Genomic DNA, 20,179 nt, shown 5'->3' on the forward strand with positions numbered 1-20,179 from the left:
TAAGGGGGGAAGAGGGGTGGTAGAGGAGGGTAAAGGGCGTCAAATATATGGTGATGGAAGGAGAACTGACTCTGGGTGGTGAACACACAGTGCAATATATAGATGATGTATTATAGAAATATACACTTGAAACCTCTATAATTTTACTAACCAATATCACCCCAGTAAATTTAATAAAAAATAAGTAACTGCATCAGGGTGAAACGCAATTAAAGCCTAGTCAGGCCACTAACCTGACACTTGGGGGTTTTCATGGCTTCCCAACGAGTATCCAGTATCAGCATCACCCTTTCCAGACCCCATGTGCCTAAAGTTCCCCAAAGTTCTAACAGCCCTGACGGTAACCCATGGGAGGAACTAGCTGGGGAGCTAGGCAATCCATCCCATGTTAGCACCAGGGTGAGTTTCTGCCAACACTTTATAGAAGTTAGCAGAGCTGGTTATTTGTAGGCAGTAAAGAATGACAAAAGAAAAGAAAGAATAAGTAACCAGAAGATGTCCTTTATCCAAGAGAGCTCCTTTGGTTTGTAGCCGCTGCCCCAACTTGTCGGGCTAGTGAGAGCAAGAGGAATGGCTGGCTGTGTCCCTCAGAGGCTGTCAAGAACTTTCAGCTTCTTTCAGAGACCTCTGTCACCCCAAAAAGCACTTGCACGCAGATGCCTTTCTATTTGTGCATGGGCCTTGAGACTATTCCCTTATTAGATCTCCCTGATACTACCTCCTGATGTGGCACTATCTACATTTTGTACAGGGAGAAATTCAACGCAGAAGCATCACATAACTCAATAAAGCCCATGCGGCCTCTGGTTCCAGAGTCAAGATGAAGAGCAACAGGCCTTCTAACTTCTAGTCTAGCATTCTCAGATGGGAGCGAGGGGCAGAAGGTCACTGGGAGCAAAAAATTAGAAACCCCACTGTCCTCTCCCACCACCCATGTTGTTTCCTGACATGCTGGGTTTCTCTTTGAGGAGCTGGGGCTCCTTGGAAGGAGGAGGGAAAAGCAGAGACCAGGACTGAGGACTAAGAATGAGCTCCCCTTTACAAGGAACACACCTGCGAATCTGCCCACTGGATCCCAATTATACTGTAGGGTCTGTGGAGGGCGCTGAGAAGCCATAGGCCCCACTCATCTTCCTCCCTGAAAACACACTGCCTGCCCCAGGCAAGGAGTTGAAAATCCAAGATAAAGTTGAAGAAATAACAAGCAGTCTGTCTTTGCATTGAGAATGGCAAATCCAACACATAGAGCCATTCACAACTTTAAAACAATACAGAGCATGTACAACTAACAACTTCAGAGTGATTTACCAAATGCTTTAATACCATATTTAGAGACAGAGGTTCAAAATAATCACTCCACTTTATTAAGAAATAAAGCAACATGGAGATGACCATGCTATGTGAGCAAGAGAAACTAAGTTCAACATCACAATCAAATAAGGTTTAGAACAAAATTGCCCAACAATGCAATCATAATTATTGTGCTGAAGATAAGGACTCTCAAATGAGAAACAGTTGCCATTGGTAACTAGCCCTACTGTTTTTGGGTATTACATTTATTTGGCTAAATCAAGCTTTTAGTTTTGGCCTTCATCATTTTCCATAAATATATATTCATTATTTCCATAAATAGCATCGCATGAACAGTTTTCCCTAACATAGCGTAGGGTTCGTTCAACACGAAAACTCAGGCAAATGTGTACTGACACCGACAGACACGGGCTGGGATCTGTTCCCCAAAATCAGAATCCTCTGGGCTCCCACTGACTATGGGATGAGGTTGCCCCCCACCTTGTGGAACCCACCTCTCCTCCCCCATCTCTCCCACTGTTCAGAATACAGCCTCCCCAAGATGTGCCTGCAGGTGCCCCAGGCCTCCGGTGCCTGGGGGACATGGGGTCTCTGAAATCAGGACAACCTGGCATAAACTCAACATCCTCCCAATCCTCTGGGTGTCTCAGTAGGTTCCCCATTTATCTCCTCTTCCTGCCAAAGGGCTAGTTCCTCTTCTTTCCGTCAAGGGTGGGCCCTCATCTAAGTTCCTCACCTCATCTCCCCTTCCATCTCTTCTCCAAGGGCAAGTTATCAATTGTCCCCTCTATTTCCTTGGGTTTCATCTTCTCCCTCTTCCAGTATTCTTCCTTCGGGCTGCCCCATCCAACATAAAACTGAGCCTAATGTTCCCTCAACTCTCTAACCTCTCCCTTCATTAGAGAGCTCACAACTCCACCACACGTCCTTCCAGATTTATCTTTGTTCGGTCATATAATTGAATGCCTTCTATAAGTTGGTGGGGGAAGGAATGCTTCAACAGAGGGGACATTTTCCTTACGGGTCATCTGAACAAGGCCTGTCATTTCATATCATTTCCTTCTCAGTGCTAATGAAACACATACTGATTCAAATTAACCGAAGAGACCCATGTGGGTGTCTCCTCCTGTTCGGAGGACTCACACTTCCCAGCCTGGCTGTGGTGGAGGCTGGCTCCCTTCTCCTGAGCACACAGCTTGGCCACATGTCCCAGCCGGCCTGGCAGTCAGGCTGGGTTCTGGCGGTGGCCTATGAGTGGCGGTGCTGATCTCCACTGCCAGGCCTGGCCCCTTACACTTCTGTTTTACCCTCCACCCTGTGTGTTAAAGATGGCAGAGCCCCCATCTCAGGTTTCCTTAAGGCCTAAGTGAAGCCCAGCTCGACATGGCCCTCAGCCTAGCAAACAGAATAGCCAGATATAAGCCTGTAATGTGCTTAAGCCCCAGGGTGTCACAGCAGGTATTACCACCTCCATGAGTAAGCTCATACCCCCCGTCAGAGGTCCCCTCCCTCCACAACTCTGCTTCTAGGCACTCTCTTCTGGGATCCGCTCCTTTCACCTATGGGGTGAAGGGAGGTCACTGGGGAAAGGGAACAGGAAATGCACCAGGGAATCCAGAGTCAACCTGCACCCTTTCATGTTGTGACCTGAGGTAGCCACTGTCCCTCCACGTGCAGAGACCAAAAATGACCATCAAGAACACTGGGCCAGCCCTCTCCAGTCAGCTTGTTTACCAACACCTCCGGGAACCCAGGGGGCAGCCCCTTGCCTACACATTGAAACACGAGAGCACAAAACAAGGAAACACATTAACATGTCTAAGTTAAATAAAGGTTGACATATGACATTTCAACCCAGAAGTCCTGCCAACTGGCAGGAAAACAACACATCGCCTCCTGGGTGTGCTCAGGGCTAACAGCTCAGCTTCCATCTACCAGTCCCCGGCTGTCCACAGTGCACAGCCCTCCCCCGTGCCTGTACTTACTGGCATCAGCACAAAGCACGGGGAGAGCAGGTTTTCAGTGGCGCGTGGCTCACCCACCCACTAAAACATGTAACTGTGCCCCCTTCTGGGCACCGGGCCCTGGGCTGCGAAGGAAACAGATGGAGTCCCGCCTGCAGGGAGCTGAGTGGATGGGTAACTACGTAACTGGCCCCTGAATGAGCCCAGAGCTCAGTGGGAGCATGGAGGAAGCCCTGACACCAGTAGGGGTGAGGGTCAGACCAGGGGTCTTCTCACAGAGGAGTGTGGGAGCCAAGTGACGGGGTGTGGGGGCTCTGGCCACAGGAGCCATGTGAATGAGGGTCCAGAAGTGAGACCATGGGGTTTCCACCCTCTTCCTCAAACAATGTCCTGAGACAGAAGGGAGCCGGTCCCAGGCCGCCATACTCCCCTATTGAAGCTCACCACTCAGAGGGGAAGTAGGTGTGCAGTGCAGTCCCGGGGAAGTGAGACCGGCAAACATGTACAGCAAGACGTCCGCGGGGAATGCTCATGAAGGAAGGTCTGTGCCAACTCCGAGATCTAGGAACAAGGCACCTGCAGCCTTCCTGCGACTTCCAGAAGCCACCCCGCTGAACGTCACACTTTTTTCTTTAAAGTTGAAAACCAGTCCAGCAGCAATTCACCTTCATGCCCTGGTTCCCCGCAGACTGCACCTCCAAGTCCCCAAAAGCCACTGGGTCCTGACAATCGCTGTTTTGCTGAATCCAAAAAGTGGCTCCTGGCTAATCGTTGGGCTGCTACTCTCCTAACAAGCTGTCATTCTGCAGTCTAGTATTAAGCACCTATTGTGTGCAGTCACTGTGCTAAGTACTAGGGATATTAAAAATAAGCCACAGACGGCCCCTGCCTGGAAGAATCACGTCTGAGAAGGAGGGAGGAAGAGGTTTAAGAAACACCAGGAGCCCTGCACCTCACCATAAACAGGGTCTCAGGGCCCAGCGAACGGCTTCATTTGAGTTGGATTTAGAAAAGTGAAGAGAAGCTCTATGGGTCCTTGCACAGAGGTCCTGAGCTGAAAGGGAGTGAAGTTTGGGGTGGCTGGAATCTAAGGTGCATGAGAGGGCCAGGGAGTGTGGGAGCTTGGTGGAAAGCTGTGCAGTCAAGTCTGCATTTCACAGCAGTCTTGGAAATCAGCACCCTGGAGGCAGCAGGAGCCTAAGCTGGGAGGCAAGGAGGCTGGGGCTGGGGGGTGGAGGGCGGAGGCAGGGCAAGGCAGATTTGAGAGAAAGAGCACTTCAGTTACCATGAGGAGGGCAGACTAGTGTGGTGTCGGGAGGCAGGGATCCTTGTAAAGAGACACCAGGATGCAGACATGAAGACCATCCAGGGGAGGCCTCCGCTCTTGGACTCTTCTCAGCCCGCACCCATATTTGTAATGGTCCAGCCTAGGCTTATGAGGTTGACGGCACCTCATGCCAAGGACTGCAAGCTAACCTCTCCAGCACAAAACTCCGTCTTAAACTGTCTTTGTATATCCACCTGCCTATCTGACACCGGATGCTTAACAGACACTCCAGGTTCATTCCGCCCAGAACTGGCCTCCTGGTCTCTGCACGCTCCTCCACCCACTGCACCCACCTCCCGCCCCTCCTGGTGTCTCTGGCCCCTCAGCTTTCATGTCTACTCTGGCATTGCCTGGTCCCTTCTGCTCCCTTCCCATCTCCTCTGTACTGACAGCACCACTCGGCTTCCCAAACCAAAACTTGTTTTCTCTTCGATCCCCCTTTCTCCCTCATTTCATAAATCTACTCTGCCATTGGTTCTCGTCAGTTCTAGCTCTGAAATCCTCTTTAATTTAACAAATATATATATGTATATTATATACAAATATAATATATAGTAATCAAAAAATACGGTGGATGTTTAAATTTTTAAAAATTATTACAGTAAAGCACACCTTGTCATTAATCCCCTTCAAAATACTCCCCCCCCCCCCCGCTTTGAAAACACTTATCCCATCATTCTTGCCACTTTCTGAAGCAGTTCTGGAAGTCCTCTTTTGTGAGTGTCTTTAGTTGCACTCTCATGGCTGTCTTGATGTCCTGAATCGATTCAAAATGTTTACCTTTCATGGTTATTTTGACTTTGGGGGAAAAGCCAGAAGTCACATGGTGCCAGATCCAGTGAATAAGGTGGATGAGGACACACTAATGTTTTTATTTGACAGATATTGTCATACCAAAAGCGATGTGTGACATGGAGCATTGTCGTAATGTTGGACAAAGTAAAGACACTCACAAAAGAGGACTTCCAGAACTGTTTCAGAGAGGCAAGGACAGTGGGACAAGTGTGTTTGAGGTGAGGGGGAGTATTTTAAGGGCGATTTATGGCAGTGTGTCTTTTACTGTAATAAAGTTTTTTTTTATTTAAACATTTACCATATTTTTCAATCACACTTCATATAATTTAATATACAATGCATAGCCACTACAAATCAGGCACTGTTCTCACTACTTACATCAGCAAACAAACAGAAAAAACCCTTTCCTTGAGGAATTCACTTTCTAGTGTGTGGGACAGACAATACCTCAGAAACATAGGTCAATTATATAAACACTTGAGCAAGTAATAACTGCAATGGAGATAAAAAATAAAACAGAAGGGAGAGAATGTTGGGTGAGTGTTCCAGACAGAGGGAACAAGCAGTGCAAAGGCCCTGAGGCAGGCATGGACTAGGCCTGCTTGAGGAACAGCAAGAAGGACTGAGTGGGTGAACCCAAGTGGGCAAGGGGGCAAGTAGTAGGAGTCGAGGTCGGTAAGGTAAAGAGGGTCAGGTCACATAGGCCCTGGAAGGCCTTATTAGGGACTTTAGTGGTTGTTTTGGGTGAAAGAGGAAACCACTGAAAAGCTTTTGAACTTGATGATCTGACTTAAGTTTTAAGTGGATCACTTTGGGGCCCATATTGAGCATAGACTGAGGTGGGGAGGGGCTCTGTGGTAAGAGAATAGGTGGTGAACCTATTGCATTGTTCTAGGTGGGTGCCTCAGGCCAGGGTGGTAGCTGTGGGCGTGGCTAAAATCAGCAGATGCTATATGCTAGTAGCATCAACCTAAAGTGCTGAATTCATTGTGAGGGGGCAAAACTGCAAAAGGAGTCATTGATTTCTCCTATGGTTTGGCCTGAGCAACCAGAAGAATGAAATTGCCATCAACTGTGGGAGATGGAGGTGAAGGTGTTCTTAGTACCTCCTCAGTTAGTCTCAGACTTGAGCCTGAAGCTCAGGACAGTAGGGGGCTGGAGTGCCAGCCATAGTTGCAGCAGGCCTGGGGGTGGTTCTTGGGTCACTTCCTGTGAGCCACCCCACATGGCAGGTACTCCATTGACACAGCCTCCAGGTGTAAATGAATCACAGACCCGGCTCTGCCAAGCCCTGCCTGCCACAGCCCACACAGGGCACATGCTTGCAAGACATGGGAATAATGGACTCAGAACAGTGGCTGCTGCAGATACATGTGCAAACTCCTGCCCGGCCTTGGGATTCCTCTTGACCAGGGTCACTATCGGATAGGAAGCCCTGAGAATGTTCACTCGTCTCCACCGGAGACCTGACCACTCCCCTGCAACAGCACTCAAGGCCGGACATCTCCTCAGAGCTCGTCCCACCCCCCCCTCCCCACCTCGTTTCCCATAGGCCAAGTGCAAGGGTAAAGCATGTTTCCCCACCACTGAAATTCTGTCTGCTTTGCTTCTATCTCCAAAGCAATAAAGTTGACCAGCCGCAGACAGGAAACCTAGAAACTCTTGAAGCTCTACATCTAGCAACTAGGGGGAGAGAGGTCGAGTGACCCATGTCTGTGGCAATCTTGGGCACCAGCCAGGGGGCCTCGTGATACCTTGTGTTCATACAGCCATGGTCACAGAAAGCTGGAGAAAACCATCCAGTTCCTTCTCTCTCCAGATTCTGGGTGGTCTTACTAAATCTACTAAGGTAGTGGTACTTTCTCTGAATTATTAGACCTTTGCATGTCACCAGCAGCTTCACCAATTCGTCTGTACCCCTATTTCTGCTTCTCATTTTTGAGTCCAAGCAGAAGCTGTCCCTGACCCCATGGTTCACCACCTGCTTCAGCTTCTCCCATCTCAGGCTAACCCCTATCTGTCTGTGTAAGTGTGTACACACACACACACACACACACACACACACAGACACACACACACACACACACACACACTGAGCTAAGCAAGACCTGTTGGGTTACTTGACATTCACCAAGAGAAGATTTCCCTGAAACATTTTACTTCCAGAAGAGCTGTGAGGCTTCCATGGCACTAAACCACGCTTCCTTTGGGAATCAAAAAAAACTACCCCCCCTTCAAGGTATGCCTGCCCCCATGGGCGAAGAGCCCGAGCAGGCACCCAGCGGCCGAGCCCCAGAGCCCCAGTACATGATGCTTCACACTCTTTATCAGCCAAATGGGGAGGGTGCTCTCTCACCCATAACATCCCCTGAGAAGCTGCGCACATAAGAGCAGACCATGAATGAAAACACGGGTAATAAACAGCTACAGCTCTAACTGAACACTAGTCAGCGAGGTGAGGTAGGTGAGACCTTCCCCCAAGGAACTGCTACTGACCTCTTCTCCCAAGCCAGGTCCGCAGGCGCAGAAGGCTGCTGGGACGGTGAGAGGCTCTCTCCCCAGAACAGAGCAGCACCCTGGGCAGTGTGCGCTCGTGGCTGGGAGAGGAGTTCCACACCCTCCACTGACTCTGCCGGTCCTCACACCACAGACTCAGAACAGCCAGTCTTCATCTCTTCACCATGGACAGTTAGGGGACGTTCAAAAGGGACCCCTCCTTCCTCAGGCCCTTCCCCCATTTGATGCCGGAGAGCAGGTGACGTGGGCTGATTATGTGTATGTGGAGGGGGGTATATAAGTGTACACCAGGGTGTGCCCTTGTACCCTAGAGGACTGTCACCTAGGTAACCATCCATAGACACACCAACCACACAGAGTAGCTCATTTTTAAATATCCTACTGAGGATAAATAAAGCACCATCCTATTACCCAGTGACTTCGGAGGACGTTTTTAGTTACCTTCTGATGACCCAGGTCTCCCTATTACTCTGCCTCAACAACTGACTTTCTGAATGTGAAGGCAGAGCGTGGCATTGACATGTATTGCATTTCATCATTCTTTTCAACTGGGTATCCAGCCTATTGCAGTCCTTGGATCTTAACTCTGGCCCCATGGAGAGGTTTTCTTCTCAGATAATCATCATGAGCATATTTTCTAATGTGCCTTATAAATCTCCATGCAGGTCCCCCACTGAGACTCAGAGCAGGACAGGCCGAGCGCAGCCATGTCTTGCCTGGAGCTCTGCAGACTGAGGCTGCCTCCCACAAGGCCCCTCGAGGACAGCACTCAAGTCAGCTACCTGTCCTGTTAGGTTCGTGTTGCTTGTCTTTTTGATGTTACCCAACTGCTAACATCGCTCAGCTTGGGAAACCAGTGCAGGGGCTGTCGTGCCTGCACAGAAATAGGGGCATGGTTGCCCTCAAAGAGCTCCCATCCCTGCTGGAGAATGAAAAGGAGCACTTGTGAGAAAACACTCAGCCATACAAGGCCGAGTACGGTCAACGCCCAGGAACGACACAGATCTCCAATAAACACACAAGTGGACCGCTGAACAGCTATTCATTCAACAAACATTTATAACAACAAATGACAACAGAGATGGCCCTTTTGTGCCAGCCTGATTGCAGGCCTGGGCTGTGCCCTCTGTTACTGTCTTTAAGCCTCACAACTACCCCATGAGGTTCATGCTGTTGCCCTCATTCAAGAGAGGAAACTGAGACTCAGGAAGTTTAAGGAACTTGCCCAAAGTCACACACCTAGTGTGCGATGTTGAGCCCCGTTGGGTCCACCTCTGAAGCCCAGGATGCCCTAAGCTGCCCTGCAACCCACTCATGGTCCTGCCACTGGGATTGACTTTGCCCTCAGAACATGGCCTAAAGTTTATACTAAGAGCAGACCCCAAGCGTACCATCTTGAAGTCCCATGAAAAAGGAGAATGGGGTGGCTTGGCAGGACCTCAGTTCAGGTGCTCATGTACAGGGTGGGGCCACCAAAGCCAGACCCAGCCAAGCCATGCTGGAGCTCAGGGACCGCGAGAGCCCCCACGTGTTCCCACACGGCATTTACCCCCTCACATATAAGGAGGAGGGCTCCCCTGTCTCCTGGGTCCAAGGAATTCCCTCAGATTAAATCATTCTTACTTCCCTTAGAACAGTACATTCTGAAGAACCAAAGTGATGGCAATTATTCTGCCCCCTCCGGGACTAAAGACATGGAAGGCAGGCCCTGTCTTATCTTTGGGTTTATTCCCCGAGAATGAGAGCCTGCTCCTTTCTTGGTCCTGAGTGCACACCACTTCAGGGTAGCCCAGGCCACAGTTGAGGGCAACCTGCCTAGAAGTCATCTGACAAACAGGCAGGTGTCAGTGAGACAAGCTGTTGGTCCCTGTGTGGAGACGGCCACTGGATGGTGACCGGTCATCAAACCAATGGGGTGAAAAGGGTCAGGAGGCAGGTTCTGGGATGCAGAACTCTGAGCTGGGGAGTCAGGAAGAGGAGCTAGGTAGGCAGTGAGGTGAGGAAGGTCAAGAGCCTGGGGAAAGAAAGTCACAGAGGCGTGGTGAGGAAGAGTCTGGGTGAGGGAGCGAGGTGCAGACAGACTTCGCGCTGGTGACCAGCTGGCCCAGGTCAATGACACGGATGCAGCTGGCAGCTGGGCACCTAGAGGCTGTGGAAAACATGGGCAAGAGGATTATTTCCACAGTCCCCCAGGAATAAAGGCATTTCTAGGGAGACAGGGACTGCCTTCTCAGGAAACAGACCGCTAGCAGCACGAAGCCAGGCCAGCTCCAGGCTGGTTTTATACCATTTGTCCCCCTGTGCACTCCCAGGACGAAGAAACAGACCCAGTCGGGAGAGGATCATACAGACTGCAAAGCAAGAGTGCTCATTTACTTCTTAAGGCTACACCTGGGTCAAGTATCACAGCCTAAACTGCACTGATGGGAAACCCAGGTGAGGGGATCCTCTCAGCGCACTGCGGGACCCCAGCTGGCTCCTGCCCACAAGCCTGTCTGCACCACGCTTCAGACCAGCTGGAAGGGCTGGAGGGGAAAGAGCTCTTTGTCATTCAGTCCTGTGAGGAGTGTGATTCCAGCTACACTTCTTCATGAACATCGGGCTCGTCTTTGGGGATACATAACACTCCAAACTGTGCCATCAGCCTGAGCAGCAGTCCAGAACCAAAGCCCAGGCCCCCTCCTGCATGCCAGTCTGGCTCGGGTTGCAACTCGGAGAAGGGCCCGAGCTCCGACCACTCTGATTTCAAATGCCCACTTGGACTCCCAGAGGAAGACAGTCTCAGCTAAACTGTGAACTTTCTGACCACCTGGCTCCACCCCAAGGCTGCGTGCATAGGAGGCAAGAATCACAGTGGGCTTTTACTCAAGCAGTTCAAAAGGGAACTGATATGTAAACAATGAAACAATCTCAGGAAATACCCGTTGGGGGCTTCATGTCTTTAGTGGTTGCTGAGAGCTCAGGAGTCTACTTCAGAGCAGACAGTGCTGTGGCTGCGGCTGGGGCACCTGGCACAGTGGTGTGGGACCAAGCACCGGGCAGCAGCGCTGCCCAGGAACGTGTTGGACTGGGTGGAGCCAGGCCCCTACCCCGGGCAGCCTCAGGGGTGCCTGCCCTTGCTTCTACGAGCAGGTCCCAGCCCGAGCTTCAAGGGCCACAGGTACATCCTCTCTGAGGAAACACATAAGGGCCTGAAGGGGCTGTGCTCAGAGCAGAGGCCAGCCTGTGAGTGGAGGCGTGGGGCACGAAAGACCGTAGGGCCAGAAAGATGAAGGAGCCTTCCTTATATCCCGGATGGAGGTTTATTTGAAAGGAACGTCCGCAGGGGCTAGGAAGTCAGGCCCTGGAAAGGCACAGACAGGTGACTCACCAGCTTGGCCCTTGCATAAGTCTTTGGAACCAGGGAGAGCTGTCAGGAGCCCACCTGTTTGGTTTCCCAGCCCTGTGCCCAAGGGCTCAGCCTCCCTAACCATGCCTGAGCCCCTCCAGGGAAGGGGTAGCCGATGAGCCTCACTAGGCCTTTGGCAGGGCATGGGTGCCACTGTTACCTACCTTGGGGTTTCCAAGGTTTTCTCCAAGCTTCTTAAATTGCATTCTAAACAAAGTGCACAATCATTAACCATACATCATTTTACAGCTGCTATGTCTGTGTAACCACTCCCAGAGGCCAAGATACAAAACATCTCCACATCCAGAAGCCTCCCTTTTGCTTCTTCCAGTGAGTCTCCCCCCACAAAATCATTCCATTACCATTCCATTACCTTGGACTAGTTCTGCCTGCTTTTGAACTTAAAAATAAAAAAAGAATCACACATCATATGCTCTTCAGTATGTGGCTTATTTCAAAAACTTGTCTGTGACAATCATACATGCTTTCAACTGTAGTAAGCTTTTGTTCATTTTTACTGCTGGATAGTATTCTATAATATAGACATGCTTTGTTTATCCATTCCACTGTTGATGGACATTTGAGTTGTGTCTACTTTGGGGCCATCATAGTAAAGTTCCTATGGACATTCTCATATATGTCTTTGAGGATCCCTAAAAGTCTGCCTGAGAAAAAGTTTCTAGTAGTTGAAATGTCTGGGAGCAATAGACTTTTTTTTTTTTTTTTACTTCTGGCCTGCACTGTAGTGATATTCAAGCATCAAGTTTTTTTTTCATCTAAGCAGCAGGACAGAGAAGAATACCCCTGGGGGAATTGCAGCAAAAGCACAAATAGAAGCTCATAAGTTGTTAGGGAAATTGTAACTCTTACAGGTATACTTATTGTTATTGTGGGAAGATCTCACAATCTCCTAGGTAGCTTACCCAAAAAAATGTGAGCGAAGCACTGATTCATAATATTTAGGGAAGTGGGAGGAAATGACAAGAGATGAGGTTGGAAAAATAAAAAATAGATTAGGGCCAACCTGCAAAGGGCCTTGAGCGCCATGCTAATGCATTTGGACCGGATCCTGTAAATAACGGGAATCACCAGATGTGTTTAAAAAACTCCTACTGGCACCCACACACTGCTTGGTAGGTCTGGCAAAGCTGACCATGTTACCTACTAAACTGAGTGAACTCCCGTTTGTTGCTGGGTGGCAGGAGAGTGAAGGGCTAAGTCTAGAGCAAACAACCCAGGTTCAAGTCCCAGCTCTGCACTTATCAGCTGGGGGGAAACATTCTGTGCCTTTATTTGCTCATCTGTCAAGTGGGGGCATTCCTGGTTTTCATGAGGTGGGTTGTTGAGAAGATCAAATGAGGAAATACTTAGAAGCGTTTGGCATACAGCAAGCACTCAATAAGCATTAGCTGAATGATTCTTATGGGATGACTCCAGTGATTGCAGGATGACCCATGTGGTCAGCTCATGGGATGTACACATATGGATAAATGGTGCACACGCACACACCCAAGGGGCAAACACTCCTGCACACACACAAACAGTCCATGGTGAACAGGCATTTAGAGGTCAAACATTCTAAAGTGCTCTCTACTCAGCAACAGCCCATAACTTATTCACTAGAAACCTGGTGTTTCATAGTTACAAAAAAGAGACAGGAAATTAATAGGCCTCAAATTAGCCTCAAACTATCTACGCTTTAGGGACTCGCAGTTCAATTAACTGCCCAATAATTCAGAGTCCTATGAAGACAAATGGCCTGGCAGTGTTTCCTTCAGCTCTGTTTGCAGTGTTACAGGGAATTGCTGCCTTTGGGTACGAGTTCTTCTCTTCTGAGTTTGAGAAGACAAAAGCAACAGTACTTAGGAGAATCTTGGAAAACTGGGTGCCACGCACAGGTTTCCTGTGAGACATGGGGAAGGTCTACATGGGAGCCCTCCTTCATTGCCTATGTAGTGAGATGATTCACAGCTGGGCCAGGGACAAATCACACAAACCTGGCCAACGCAATTCTTACAGCACTGACACAGTGGTGTGAATAAAAATTCTATCTGACCTTAGACTACTGTGGAGTGTCTCTTTCTTAGGAAAGGGGGCTCCATGGTAAGGTCACACCTGGTCTGGTGAAACAAACAAGGGCAAAAGAGGAAGCGAGTCTGAGAGCATGGCCTTACTTACCTCCACATAGAGGAGGGGGAAAATTCCAATCTTGTCCCCCAGCATTCCCTCTGCCCAGTTGTCATCCACTCTTCTGATCACAGTCAGGATTTCATCCTGAAATAGCCGGAACCCACCATGTGTACAAACACAAGGACATGCACACAACAAAAAAGAGAACAAGAGACGCATTAGTGCTGTTAAAACCAAGAAAAGATTCTAAGCAATGATTCAAAGAGTAGTTTATTATCCATTCTGAGATCTGACATATGAAAAGAGTCAACCGTTACATTTTCACCCAGGATCTCTCTCTTTCTCTGTTATGTATTGATTATAGCTACAAAGATTCTTAAATGGAAAAGCATGGCAATTTACAATACAGTCTCCCCTGATCCTTGGTTTTGCTTTCTACAGTTTCAGTTACCTATGGCAACTGCAGTCCAAAAATATTAAATGGAAAACTCCAGAAATAAAAAATCCATAAATTTAAAATTGCATGCCATTCTGAGTAGTACGATGAAATCTCACACCATCCCACCCTGGACGTGAATCATCCCTTTGTGCCATATAGCCACGCTGCATACGAGTATACGCCCCCTCCCTGCCCATTCGTCACTTAGTAGCCATCTGGGTTATGAGATCAACTGCCGTGGAATCGCAGTGCTTGTGCTCAAATACCCTTATTTTACTTAATAATGGTCCCAAAGCGCAAGAATAGTGATGCTGGCAATTCAGATATGACAAAGAGAAGCCATAAAGTGTAAGTATGTATAGGAATAAACATAGTATATATTGGGTTTGGTACTATTGTGGTTTCAGGCATCCACTGGGGGTCTTGAAATGTATACCCACCAGAGACATGGAAGACGACTGTAGTTTGTATTTTAAAATTCCCATTCCCATTATTTATTTAATAGAATAAAAATATTTTCAATAAATATAAATTTAGCTGAGTATAAAACTTTTTAAGTTTCTGGTTCCATCAAAGAACCAAAAATGACCCAGTCCAATTCCCTGTATTTGGAATTGTGGGTACATAAGGCATTGACTAACCCTCTTAAATTCTTTGGCATACCAGACAATATCAAGTATAGATGCACAAAGTGGAAACATCTAGAAAGAGAAAGGAAGAAGCATGAAGCAAAAAGGAAAAACGAGCTTTCAGGAGAGATTGGCAGACAGGCCAGGTGAGGAAGAAAACGTCCAGATGCCTTCACAGACACTAGGAGCTACAGGGACAAATGAAGAGGGGGTTATGGGGGTGGAATGGAAAATGGGGAAAGGATGGAGAAGTGATGGGGAACATAAGGGGAAAACCAGGAAGGGACACTGGGGAAGAGAGACAATTCAGGCTGCAGCAAGTGTCAAGACAGCCAGACAGGGACGTCATGGGCAAAACTGGTGCCTATACCAAGGGGTCTTTGACTAGCCTCTGTTCCCTCTCCAATAACCATCCTTCCTTCAGTACACAGGATGTATAATGTAACTCCCCCTCCCCACCAAGGACTGTCTGCCTCACCACTTACCAGCCCCCACCACACCACATCAAGACCTCCCTGTCATTTGTCCCTCAAGAATCTGCTAGGAGACCAACTGACCTATCTGGGACTCTAATGTGCTAAGGAATTAAAGACTAAGAGCAGCATAATGGAGTAAGTCCTATTGGATTTGAAAGCACTATCTATCTGCCTTTCCAATGAGCCTTTGTTATTTTAATGTGAAGCAATAATACGGGACTGGTAGGCCTCCCTTGAGGCATAGGCCTCCCCAGAGGGATGTTTTAGGCCACGAGACTTCATGGAATTATCAGAGAAGCTGCTTCACTGTCAGTTGAGAGACCACACAGTTTTGGGCTATTCATCTTGGGCAAAGTAGGAATGAGCTAATGAGAGTTGGATATGCCATTCGGAGAACACAAGAGAGAAAAGCAAGGTTGAATGTTGTACTGGGAGGTTCCACCAAAGTCTCTTTCAAACCTCTCCTCTTCTAGTACAGAGAGACTTTAGGGGCAAGCTCTAGGTTTCCCGGTCCTCACCCCCAATTTCCCAGCTTTAAAAAATCCCAAAACAACAGAATGATTTGTGACTTTAGAATGTTTCTTTTTCCAATTGATATAGGCTAGAAAAATGTCATAGACAGTATAAAAGAGTCACATAATTTCACACGTTATAGGGTAGATGGTTCTTGGGCTATAGGATGATATTTACAAGGGTTTCCTTCCAGCAAATGCTCAGCCATTAGAGGGTGTGGGCTATTCTGATAATCATTAGGGACAAAGTGGCTGATGGGCTGAGAAGAGATGTACAGAGAATGTCCTTGAACTCCCATGCCTTCCTCACCTCACAAGGTCACAACCAGGAGAGTCCTCAGCCTGTGAGGAACTCAACTCAGATTCAGCCAAACGGAAGACACTAAAACTTCACTGCTCGTGCAAAGGGAAAGGTAATTGAAGGCATCCGATAAGTCAGAGTTTTTGCAAGAGCAAAATAACATAAAAAGGACATTTAATTTTATAAAACTGAAAATTAAAAAGAAGAAAATACCAGAATAATTTAGGTTAAAAAAAAAAAAGGGAAATGCCATAATATTAACAGTATTATTTAAGACTGGTCTAGAAATTAGAGCCAAAGAAATAAAAGAAAATAAAACCAAAACTATGAATATAGGAAGGAAGAGTTTATAATTTTCTACTTAGAAAAACAGAGTATCAGCTAAAAATTAGAACAAGTAAGAAATAAAGAAAGGCTGCTAATTTTAAAATAAATACATAAAAATAATTGGTTTTCCCATTTACCAGCAATAATCAGAAAATGTGATTAAAATTGGCTAACCATTAAAAAAAAGTTCTCTAATTCACTATATATGCCAAAATTAATTCCATAAGAATTAAAGATTTAAATGTTAGAAAAATAAACTTGAATTTCCAAGAAGAAACTGTGAATAGATATTTAATCTGGAGTTGGGGAAGGTCTTTTGAAGTATGATAACAAAGACTTGGCTACAGAAAAATGAGATTCTCTATGTTAAAAACAGCAAAAACAAAACAAAAAGGCAAATAAACTAGTAAAATACTTGCAGGATATATTAGAGACAAAGACTTAATATCTTTACTATAAAAACACTTCAAGACACAGTAGAAGAAAAAGAAATACCTTAAAAGAAAAATAGGCCAAGGGCAAAAATCAGACAACTTACAAAAAAGAAGAAAAGCTAATTGCCATTAAACACATTTAAAAATGCTATACCTGACTAATAATCAAAAAGTATAATTTTAAACAAGAAATTTCCTTTTTTCTTTTTTGTTCTCTTTTGCCTATCAAATTAGCAAAGATTAACATAAAACCAACTTGCAGTGTTGGTCAGCATACAGAGAAGAAGCCCTTCATCATTTGGGTGGAGATATAAATTTACGGCAGGCAGTTAGGCAATTCCAATTAAACATCAAAGCCTGAATACTCACTGATCTAACAACACTCCCAAGGACTCTATCCTAAGAAAATCAAAGAGATTTAGCACTGAGGATGTTCATTACAATGTTTGTTCAACTAGAGACAAATGCACAGCAAATAAAGACTGGTTGAATAAAGTATGGTATTGTCTACCAATAAATACCATATCCAATTCCAGCTCACTCTAGCTATCCTATCCTACCTAAAGAGGAGAAGGAAAACTGGAGATACACATGTGGAGTTTGCAATCTAGAGGTACAGTTTCCTTAGAAGGCTGAAACTTAATAATAATATCATACCGTGTTTCCCTAAAAATAAGACCTGGACGGACCATCAGCTCTAATGCGTCTTTTGGAGCAAAAATTAATATAAGACCTAGTCTTATTTTAATATAAGTCCGGGTATAATATAATATAATACCAGGTATAATATAATATAATATAATATAATATAATATAATATAATATAATATAATATAATACCGGGTCTTATATTAATTTTTGCTCCAAAAGACACATTAGAGCTGATGGTCCAGCAAGGTCTTATTTTCGGGGAAACACGGTAGGAATATAGAATGCCTGCTGTCTCCCCAAACCTCACCACCACATTACTAATTCCTTTTACCTGGTACATCATATGCAGCTATCAAAACAATTATTATACATATTAAAAGGCAAAAAACACAGTTTGGAGAAACAAAGCAAACATCAAACCAGACTCAGATATGACATGGATGTTGGAATTATCAGATGGGGAATTTAAAGCAACTATGATGGATATGCTAAAGGCTCTAATGGATTAAGTAGACCATGTGAAAGAACAGATGGGCAGTATAAGTAAAGAGATGGATATTCTAAGAAAGAACCAAAATGTAATGCAGGAGATCAAAAACACTATGGCAGAAATTTAAAAATGCCTTTGACAGACTTATTAGTAAACTGAACATGGCTGAGGAAGGAATCTCTGAGTTTAAGGATATCTCACTAAAACCTCCAAAACTGAAAAGCAAAAAGAACAAAGACTGGAGGAAAAAACCACAAAACAGAATACCCAAGGACTGTGGCACGAATACAAGAGGCAAAGCATATGTGTAATGGGAATATCAGAAGGAGGAGAAAGAAAAATAAGAACAGTAGAAATATTTGACACAATAATGACTGAGAATTTCCCCAAATTAATGTCAGATCCCAAACCATAGATCCAGGAAATTCAGATAATACCAAGAAAGATAAATACTAAACACTGTACACCTAGGAATATCATTTTCAAACTATAAGAAACCAAAGATAAAGAAAAAATACTGAAAGAAGCCAGGGTGGAACATACCTAAATAGAAGCAAAGAGAAAAATTACACCCAACTTCTCAGAAATCATGCAAGTAAGAAGGGAGTGGAGTAAAATATTTAATGTGTTGAGAGAAAAAAAACCCACCAACATAGAATTCTGTACCCTTCAATAGTGAAGGAGAAATACTTTCTCAGGCAAATAAAAATTGAGGGAATTTGTTGCCAGTAGATCTGCCTTGCAGAACATGTTAAAAGTTCTTTAGCGAAAAGGAAAGTTATATAGGTCAAAAATTTGCATCAATACAAAGAAAGGAAGAACACTGGAAAATGAATAAGTAAGGGTAAAATAAAAATTTTCATTTTGTCTTAATCTTAATTTATCTAACAGATACTAGTTTGTTCATAATAATAATAGCAACAATATATTCGATTGTGTATGTGTACTGAAATATCATATATTATATATCATATATATTATAAATATATTTACACATGCTTACATATCATTGCTGTGATACAAGGGAGAGGAGGGAGGAGTTAGGGTTATTTTGTTATTATAAGGTACTCACACTACCTGTGAAACAGTATAATGTTATTTGAAAGTGGACTTGAATTAGTTGTAAATGTGTACTGCAAACTCTAGGGTAACCACTAAGGAAAAAAATTTTTTAAGGTAACTGACATGCTAAGAAAGGATATAAGAAGGGATCGCATAACTTGCTCAATTAAAACCAAAAAAGGCAAAAAAAATAGTGGGAGACAAAAACAGGAACAAATTCAAGGGCAAAAAATACAAAACAGAAACAAATATAATAACTAGTAATCCAATAATATCAATAATCACTTTGAATGTCAATGGTCTAAATGCACAAACTGAAAGACAGAGATTTTCGTAGTGGATCAAAAAACAAGACCCAACTCTATGCTGTCTACAAGGAACCCAATTTAAATATAAAGATACATATAGATTAAAAGTAAATAGGTGGAGAAACATATACCATGCTAACCCTAATCAAAAGAAGATGGGAGTAGTCATATTACTTTCAGACAGCAGAATTCAGAGCAAGGAATGTTGTGAGGGATAATAAGAGGGATTAGAGTGATAAAGGGATCACTTCTGCAAGAAGATATAACAATCCTTAATGTGGAGAGAGTGAAAATACATGAGGCAAGGCTGCAAGGAGAAATAGATGAATCTACTATAGTTGGAGACTTCAACACCACCACCCCCCCATCAGAAATGAACAAATCCGGCAGACAGAAAATCAGTAAGGACACAGCAGAAGGCAACAACACCATCAATCAACTGGATATAATGGACATCTGTAGACTAGTTCATCTAAGAACAGCAAAACACACATTCTTCTCAAGCTCACAGGGCATATTCACCAAGATAGATCACAATTGGGGCTACAAAACACACCTTTTTTTTTTTTTTTCGTCAAAACACATCTTACCAAAGTTAAAAGAATAGAAACCATACAATGTTCTCAGACCTCAATGGAATTAAACTAGAAATCAATAATAGAAAGATAATTGGAAAATTCCAAAATACTTGGAAATTAAACAACGCAATTCTAAATAACACTCGACTCAAAGGAAAAGATATCGAGAAATTTTAAAATAAATGAAAATGAAAACACAACTTGTCAAAAATTTGTGTGCTACAGAGAAAGCAGTGCTTAGAGGGAAATTTATAACATTGAATGCATACATACATCAGAAAAAAACAAATATCTGATATTAGTACTCTAAGCTTCCACCTTAGAAAACTAGAAAAATAAGAGCGAATTAAATCCAAAGTAAGCAGAAGAAAAAGATAATGGAAATTAGAGCAGAACTCAATGAAATTTAAAACAGGAAGTCAATAGAGAAAATCAACAAAACCAAGAACTGGTTATTTGAAAAGGTTAATAAAATTGATAAATTTCTAACCAGGCTAACCAACAAAAAAAGAGAGGACAAACTACTATTATCGATAAAGA

At 44.9% G+C, this 20,179-nt stretch overlaps 1 protein-coding gene across 2 annotated transcripts in view; it reads right to left on the reverse strand.

Moving 5' to 3' along the window:
* Window positions 1-20,179, reverse strand: part of SH3RF3 (SH3 domain containing ring finger 3) — a 365,943-nt gene that overhangs the window by 127,004 nt on the left and 218,760 nt on the right. For both annotated transcript variants that reach the window (XM_019715017.2, XM_019715016.2), the window contains exon 3: window positions 13,481-13,576. In XM_019715017.2, the coding sequence (XP_019570576.2) occupies window positions 13,481-13,576 (96 nt within the window). The remainder of the gene's footprint in view (window positions 1-13,480; window positions 13,577-20,179) is intronic.

Source organism: Rhinolophus sinicus, linkage group LG05, assembly GCF_036562045.2.
Source record: "Rhinolophus sinicus isolate RSC01 linkage group LG05, ASM3656204v1, whole genome shotgun sequence".
Lineage (NCBI taxonomy): Eukaryota > Metazoa > Chordata > Mammalia > Chiroptera > Rhinolophidae > Rhinolophus > Rhinolophus sinicus.